At 39.5% G+C, this 9313-nt stretch overlaps 1 gene segment (V, D, J or C); it reads left to right on the top strand.

Annotated features, from left to right (window-relative positions):
- The first annotated feature begins 3912 nt into the window (after positions 1–3912).
- Positions 3913–4958, top strand: LOC121820044 (T cell receptor alpha variable 12-3-like). The segment is given in 2 exon segments: positions 3913–4011; positions 4099–4958. Coding segments are annotated over 2 exon segments (381 nt in total).
- The last annotated feature ends 4355 nt before the right edge of the window (positions 4959–9313 follow it).

Here is a 9313-nt window from a genome sequence, read left to right as displayed (position 1 = left end):
TTATAACAAGAACAATACATGACCACATGACACGGCATTAAAACAAGATTTTTTATGGCTAGCTCTTCAAAGCACTACAGATTAATGCTATCCCTTAAACTGGGAAGGTGCTAAAGCTACAAAATGACCTATTTCTCTTGATAATTGATCTTAAAGACTAACCTATAAGTGGATTGTTCTAATACCCTCTCTGTAGAAGAATGCAGACAATAAAGACAACTTGGGCTCATGAGTGTTAAGAAAACACATTGCAAGTTGAGCACAGCTCTGATTACACTGCCCAAGAAAGGACGGGATGGAGCAGGAGAACAGCAGATGATCATTCAAAGGAGGAAACAGAGTAAACTGTGCCAGGATGTCGCTGCCTTTCTGCAGCCTGCACACACCTCTCTGCCCATGTTTCTTTCCTCCTTTTTTTTTCCACACAAGGAGCCAGAAGCCAAGAAAGGATAAGAACTCAGCTTTAATTTATTTAAGGATACAAAATTGAAGTAGAAAACCCTATGGCAGATATAAAGGGAAGACAACAGGAGAACAAAACGAAGTATTTATATTTTCATTTGAAGTCCTAGGGAAAAAAGGTCTAGGAGGCTGATGACTAATCACTCTGCAGATGACCTTCCTTAATGCAGGAAGAGTGTTCCTAGAAAGCTGTATGTAAACTGGGTTTTTATCTTATCACCCTCCCCCATCCTTAATTCTCAAGATGTGTACAAGGCCAAAAACTGAAAAATAAAAATCACAGTGATAATTCATTATTTACTGTAGAAATCATCTTACCCTCGCAATTTACAGCCCACATGCCCTCAAGTTTTCCCATATACAAGAGGTGTCAGACACTTAGCCTCCAATGCATTAAATATACAGTCATATATAAATGTTTATAAGTTATCATAAATTTTTAATATTTATAAAATTCATGTGGTGGGTAAAGGAAGTCTATTGCATTATGTGATCTGCATTTCAATCTGTTTAAAAGATTTCATAATTTTAGTTGCTCCTTTCATGCATGGTAAGGAGGGGAGTTTATGAGATTTTCAACATATAGACTGAATGCAGGGCCCTTCTATGACAACCTGGGACATGGTTTTTACCTGGCCATCTCCCTTGTCATTCTTGACAACAACTCATCAAGATAAAGTAGGTCCTTTTCATTTTCAGCAGATGGCTATATAAATAGTCATGAATCCCATGAATTCTCTGAATTTTTCCTAAAGAAGAAATTTACTAGAAGAAAAAAAAATGAGAAACATGAAACCTGAGGTGCTATATTTAAAAACAACTTAAATATTCACCCATAGGATGGAGCCTACTTGTTAGAGTATATTTTTTAAAATACTCTAAAATATAGAGATTCAGTTCAGTTAAGTGGCTCACTCATGTCCAACTCTTTGCGACCGCATGGACTGCAACACACCAGGCTTCCCTGTCCATCACCAACTCCTGGAGCTTGCTCAAATTCATGTTGATTGAGTCAGTGATGCCATCCAACCATCTCATCCTATTTTCCCCTTCTCCTCCTGCCTTCAATCTTTTCCAGCATCAGAGTCTTTTCAGATGAGTCAGTCATTTGCATCAGGTGGCCAAAATATTGGAGTTTCAGCTTCAGCATCTATCCTTCCAATTAATATTCAGGACTGATTTCCTTTAGGATGGACTGGTTGGATCTCCTTGCAACCCAAGGGACTCTCAAGAGTCTTCTCCAACACCACAGTTCAAAAGCATCAATTCTTCAGCACTCAGCTTTCTTTATGGTCCAAATTATATGACTACTGGTAAAACCATAGCTTTGACTAGACGGACAGTTGTCGGCAAAGTAATGTCTCTGGTTTTTAGTATGCTGTCTAGGTTGGTCATACCTTTTCTTCCAAGGTGCAAGTGTCTTTTAATTTCATTGCTGCAGTCACCATCTGCAGTGACTTTGGAGCCCAAGAAAATAGTTTCTTGCTGCTTCCATTTTTCCCCATGTATTTGCCATAAAGTGATGGGAGCAGATGCCATGATCTTGGTTTTTTGAATGTTGAGTTTTAAGTCAGCTTTTTCAGAAATTGCAGTCATCTCACATGCTAGCAAAGTAATGCTCAAAATTCTGCAAACCAGGCTTCAACAGTACATGAATGATGAACTTCCAGATGTTCAAGCTGGATTTAGAAAAGGCAGAGGAACCAGAGATCAAATTGCAAACATCCGTTGGATCATCGAAAAAGCAAGAGAATTTCAGAAAAACATCTACTTCTGCTTTATTGTTTACACCAAAGCCTTTGGCTGCATAGATTGCAACAAACTGTGGAGAATTCAAGAGATGGGAATACCAGACCACATTACCTGCCTCCTGAGAAATCTGTATGCAGGTCAGGAAGCAACAGTTAGAACTGGACATGGAACAACAGACTGGTTCCAAATCAGGAAAGGAGTATATCAAGGCTATATATTGTCACCCTGCTTATTTAACTTATATGCAGAGTACATCATGAGAAATGCTGTGCTGGATGAAGCACAAGCTGGAATCAAGATTGCTGGGAGAAATATCAATAACCTCAGATACACGAATGACACCACCCTTATGGCAGAAAATAGGAACTAAAGAGCCTCTTGATGAAAGTGAAAGAGGAGGGTCAAAAAGCTGGCTTAAAACTCAACATTCAAAAATATAGAGATTATGAAGTGATATCAACAGTGTTTATAGGATAACATTAAGTTAAAGAAACAGAACAAAGCCATCACCTTGTTATTCAAGTGTTCTTAGTTTAATTCCCACTAAATCAACTATGTTGTTTTATTTAAGCTTCTGCCTTAAAAAGTATGTTTCTTATTCAACAGGATTTTTAAGGCTCTCCTCACTCCCTGCTTTTTTTTATCCTTGTCTGACATGCTTGAATCCAGGGTATCTCACCTCTTCACAATACAACCAGAAAGTCCTTAGGAGATACACTCAAAACATAACTGAGTTTTTATAAGCTCCCACAGCCCTGAGTCTGTACCTCAAAATATATACATCTGGTGTCTTGATGGAAAGGCATCTCTCATGACCAAAGTCTCCTTTGGGATATTTGAACACATGTGTTTGCACTAGTTCAGAGCTATACAAGGAGGGCATTTACACAAATGGCATTCTGGGCATTGATGCCACTTAAAACACAGACCTCCATGAGCAACAGGTCCTCTCACTCACCAGTCAAAGCAAACGTGCTCTGCTGCCCTTTCTGGACTCTAAGAAGCTACCCTACCATTCCAGACTGTGACCTCCCACCCCCTCCTTTTTTCTGTTTTTTACTTTGGTGAATCTACCTAGATTTCCAAAAGAAAACACTGATGTAAGACTTTTTGTTTATTTGCTTGTCTGTTTTTTTTTTTTTTTTCAAGAAGACCCCTGAGACACAAAGAACATGCTTTCTCTCACAGCTGGTCATTGGCTCAGGGAAACGAAGAGCTTGCAATTTAGTTTAGTCCTGGAGTGAAAAATGCAGCTGAAATGGGAACAGTTTCTTTTTCATTCATTCCTGTTTCCTTCTGTTAACAAGAACCAACAGAATTTACATCTCAAGAGAGTAACCTGTCACCAAAAGAAATATTCTAATTACAAGACCAGTATTTATTTGTCATAGAAAGAAAGAAAGAAAACCAAGTTAGAGAAACACCTATAAACTCAACCTACAGGAATTACCACTATGGACAGTTAAGCATTTATACCTTCCATTTCATCTTGTTCACAAACATGAAAAAATAAGTGTAGAGAGATGTGGGGTGTTCACATTATTTCAAAGAACCAGTGTTTTTCAAAGTTTCTGCAAGAAAAGATAGATCTGTTTCTTAAAAAAAAAAAAAAAACACCTCCTTATGTAGTTCAGTTGAGCTCCTCCCATTCCTGACCTGAAACCCAGTGACTTGATTCTGAGACACTGTCCTCTTCGAAGCAGTCACCAAATAACGTAAACACATTAACGAGAGATCCAGAAGAAATGATGAATATGAAGTTTATCTTCACTTCACTTCTAGCACTGGCGCTTCCAGGTAACTGAGTCCTGTCCTGCATCTGAGTTGCCCTCCTGGTGGAGGCAGCCTGAATGAGCCTTGGCTGAGGTCTGCTTTGTGTTTCAGGGCCGAGAAGAGCAGACTGGATCAGATCCCAGGAGTCAGAAGTGTCTGGAACAGAGGGGAAGACTGTGAGCCTCTCCTGTAATTATTACACTTCATCTAGAAGCTTTGTTAGTCTCTTCTGGTATCGACAGTATCCAAATCAGGCGCCGGAATATATTCTCTACAGACAGTGGGGGTCCTCTGGAAAAGGGTATGCCAGTTTTGCCACAGAACGGTTTTACTCAGATAATACAGCCAACACAACAAATTTGTACATCAAAAAGGTGGTGCCTGCAGACACGGCCCTGTATCTCTGTGCCCTGGAGAGGCACAAAGAGAATACTGCATAGGGTGGCAGTACAAGAACATCAACGCACAGGAGGAAGCAGAATGTAGCCCACAAAACCACACTGAGGAAACCAGAATTGAAAGAGACATGTGTACCCCAATGTTCATCACAGCACTGTTTACAACAGCCAGGACATGGAAGCAACCTAGATGTCCATCGGCAGATGAATGAATAAGATAGCTGAGGCACATATACGTGATGGAATATTACTCAGCTATTAAAAACAATGCATTTGAATCAGTTCTAATGAGGTGGATGAAACTGGAGTCTATTATACAGAGTGAAGTAAGTCAGAAAGAAAAACACCAATACAGTATACTAACACATATATATGAAATTTAGAAAGATGGCAACAATGACCCTATATATGAGATAGCAAAACAGAGGTAAAGAACAGACTTTTGGACTCTGTGGGAGAGGGCGAGGGTGGGATGATTTGAGAGAATGGCATTGAAACATGTATATTATCATATGTGAAATAGATCGCCAGTCCAGGTTCGATGCATGATACAGGATGCTCAGGGCTGGTGCACTGGGATGACCCTGAGGGATGGGATGGGGAGGGAAATGTGAGGGGGGTTCAGCATGGGGAACACATGTACACCCGTGGCTGATTCATGTCAATGTATGACAAAACCACTACAATATTGTAAAGTAATTAGCCTCCAATTAAAGTAAATTAATTTTTAAAAGCACACATTGATTTTTTTTTTTGCAAGACACATTATGGTAGTTTGGAGATATGGGATCAGAAAAATTCTGCTCTGACTACATTATAGCTATTCAGTTGTAAGCAAATAGCTTAAGCTTTTGGAATTCCTATTTCCTGAAATTAGAGATAGTAATACCATGCTTGTTGGTCAGTTCTTACCTTTCCAGTTGGAGACAGGAGGCCAAGTGAGTAAGGGCAATCTTCGCACAGGCTGCTTGAGTCAGAGGACACCTGCTGCAATGGTTCAAACCACACTTCTAACTGTCTACTACCATCCAAAGCCTAGCGCCTTTGTACAAATGTTGGACAGGGTGTAAAAGACAAAGACTTTAAACCTTATTCATTATAAACTGTGTTAGCACAAGCAGCCTTGTTAGCCTTGTGTTACCACAAGCAGCTTCCCAGGCTAGAAACCTGGGATTCCTGCAGTTCACAGTGAAGCCTGCACCAGCCTCACTGTGGCTGAATAACTGCACCAGTCATAATAAGAGAACTTATTTCTACATAAACAAAATTTTTTAAAAGTCTTAGCTCTAAACTTTGTAGCTAGTGTTAAACAACTGAGGACTCTTCTCAATTCCAGCTCAGCATCCCTGGCTCTTCCTCTTCTCTTTAACTGGAGGCACCAGCTTTATGGTTCACTGCCCCCTAAATCCTCTTCTTTAGTTGTCCCAGACCCACAGACAGAGCCCCCCTGGAATGCCCAACTCATCTTTTACATGGCAAAGTAAGAAAAAGCAACCTTCAGCTCTTTGCTCTATAGTAGACCAGTCAGTGGAAGATTGAACTGATTGTACCAAGCATTCTGAAATCTCCATTGACCTCTCATGGGAAACCACTTCTGGTTTCAAAGAAAGAAGATAAGTTAAAGCTGTAATCTTCATAATTAACTTTGTCTTGTGATTGTTTTAAAATAGTTAAAAATTATGGAATCTAAAATAGGACACAAATGAACTTATCTATGAAACAGAAACAGACCCACAGACCTAGAAAACAGACGTGTGGTTGCCAAGCGGGGTTGGGGAGAGATGGATTAGGATTAGCAGACAGATAAACAAAAAGGTCTTACTGTATAGCGCAGGGAACTATGTTCATATCCTGTGGTAAACCATGATAGGAAGGAATACAAAAAGGAATGTGTATATATATGTGTATAACTGAATCACATCACTTTGCTGCATCAGAAATTAACACATTATAAATCAACTATACTCCAATTTAAAAAGTTATATATTGAATTGACTTTAAGAGATGAATACCTTCTCATTTTTAAAAAGTTGGAACATTATTGGAACATTACAGATAAGGCATAAGTCCTTTCTGCACACATCTTCATCTGGTCTCTTTTCCTAGAGGTAAATTGCTGCTTTGGGTTTATATGGTAATATATGTTAAGGCCCTTTATCATAATTAATATGGACATATATGTATACATGTACTTATGGAAAATATGTACTGTTATTTTGTGGCATTTTTACATATATGTTAACAGACATGTTTTACTCAACAACTTCCCTTTATTTTATTCACAAAATGGATTTGAAAACTAGCCATGTTGATAGATAGAGATCACGTCATTCTCTTTTAATTCATGCAAAGTAATTCATTGTATCAATTGTCTACAGCTTATTTAATAATGCCAGTAATAGTAATAATATTATTTCTCTATGAGGTAGTGAACCAAGGCTTAGAAGATTAACTGACCAATATCACATGACTAGTAAGTGGCAGAATGGAATGTAAATTAAATCTTCCGACTTTATTTAGAAGGTACTTCTGAATCTAGGCTAGGTTTTTCTTGTTTCTCATTGTCACCATGCTCAGTGACCAGGAAGAAGACTTTCTTCACAGAAACCCCTTTCTCCAGAACCAACAAAGGTCCATCTAGTCAAAGCTATGGTTTTTCCAGGAGTCATGTATGGATGTGAGAGTTGGACTATGAAGAAAGCTGAGAGCCGAAGAATTGATGCTTTTGAACTGTGGCATTGGAGAAGCTCTTGAGAGTCCCTTGGAATGCAAGGAGATCCAACTAGCCCATCCTAAAGGAAATCAGTCCTGAATATTCATTGGTAGGACTGATGCTGAAGCTGAAACTTCAATACTTTGGCCACCTTATGTGAAGAGCTGACTCATTTGAAAAGACCCTGATGCTGGGAAAGACTGAGGGAGGGAGGAGAAGGGAAAGACAGAGGATGAAATGCTTGGATGGCATCACTGGTTCAATGGACATAAGCTTGAGTAAACTCCGGGAGTTGGTGATGGACAGGGAGGCCTGACATGCTGCGGTTCATGGGGTCGCAAAGAGTCAGACACGACTGAGTGACTGAACTGAAATGAACTGAATCTGAATATATGGCTTATATAAATTGCTGCTCCTTTGGCATGATTCTTATGGTTCTTGGGCAGGATAGCAAAATCCCTCTCTTCCATATTTGTAAACTTTCCTATAATGCAATTCTGGTTGATGCTGCCAATTTTTTCCTTCATTCCTTTCTCTCCAATCAAAGAAAATGATCTCTCTTCAAAATGCTCAAAAACAGGGAATCAAGCCTAATGTTGATGTCTAATAGGAAACATAAAAAAGATTAAACTGAGATAACTGTGGAGAGTAGTGACATGATGGAGTGTTGCCATATTGTACTGGTTGTCACGTTTCCACCTGTGGCTGCAGCATTGCACACAACTCCAGTGCTCTGCATGAGGCTGGCCATGCACACAGAGCAGAGTGGAACCTTGGGCTTGTCAGAACACACCAGATTTTACTCGGGAAGATCAGAAGACTGCCCACATGTGCTGCCCAAGACTGCCATGGGCAGTTTTAATTCCATCTTCCTCAGCAGGGAATGAGTCACCTGGAGGTGGAAGCTTTTCTGAAAGATGCTTGCAGTGAAGGAGAGGAAGAGTAATAGACATCAGGCTGTGATTTCTTATGCAGTCGTCTTCAGACACTGGGGCTTGTAGAGGTTCTAAACAGGTTGTTCAGAACTATTGCACTGTGAGTCACAGATCCAGCCTGGCCTGTTCCATTGTTACTTTTTCTGCCGGTTTCAGCAGCACTCAAAAAATCATTCTATCCTAACCTAGCATCTTTACAGAAGGGGGGTCTTGGCTCTGAACTGCAAATACTTTACACATAATCCAATCATTTTCTTTCTTGGTTTAGGTGGCATCCCAGTGGGGAGATACTGATATTTTTCAAGTGATTGTTTGAAGTTCAGCAGCTTCTAGGAACAGACAATTTTCTGAGAACTTGCAGAAAGCAGCCAACACTCTCATTTTCACCATCTGAGCTGTGAGGCCAGGAGATTAGAAGGAGTATGTCTGTGCACTCAGGATGCTCACAGTAAGAGGAACAATAAAAACTGTAAGACCAAAACCTCAGAGCTTGTACGCCAGACTCACCTGCTGCAGGAGCTGGGGAGGGCCCACAGACCCTAAACAGAAAAGCATGACTGAAGAATGGAAAGGAAACAGATAATTGTATTACAGGAAAAACCATCGCAAACTGCATTCACTGAAGGTTTTCAACTCACAGTCCTGCAATTGATTCTCACCTTTAAATCTTAACAAATTAAAGAAAAAAAAATCTGGCATTTTCTTTTAATCTAATTATTTTTCTATTTTCTTTAAACTTTTAGTTAAGTTTAAAGCACTGCTGCTTATTATAATAAATGAAGCAATAAAAAATACATAGTTAATCCTCATTCACCCGTTTCTCATCCCTGGGAGGCAAGCAAATTTAATACCTGGTGAGATCTTTCCCACCATTCTCCCCACTTATGTAAATATATACAACATATTGTCATACGTATATAGCAGTTGTTTGGTTTACATGCTTATTGCTTTCTTGGTTTGTACAGTTAGAACTGGACATGGAACAACAGACTGGTTTCAAATAGGGAAAGGAGTATGTAAAGGCTGTATATTGTCACCCTGCTTATTTAACTTATAAATAAGCATCATGAGAAATGCTGGGCTGGATGAAGCACAAGCTAAAATCAAGAATGCCGGGAGAAATCTCAATAACCTCAGATATGCAGATGACACCACCCTTATGGCAGAAAGCGAAGAGGAACTAAAGAGCCTCTTGATGAAAGTGAAAGAGGAGAGTGAAAAAGTTGGCTTAAAACTCAATATTCAGAAGACTAAGATCATGGCATCTGGTCCCATCATTT

This window comes from Ovis aries, chromosome 7 (assembly GCF_016772045.2).
Source record: "Ovis aries strain OAR_USU_Benz2616 breed Rambouillet chromosome 7, ARS-UI_Ramb_v3.0, whole genome shotgun sequence".
Classification (NCBI taxonomy): domain Eukaryota; kingdom Metazoa; phylum Chordata; class Mammalia; order Artiodactyla; family Bovidae; genus Ovis; species Ovis aries.
The sequence above is the reverse complement of the archived record's forward strand: the minus strand, read 5'-3'. Positions and strand labels throughout refer to the sequence as shown.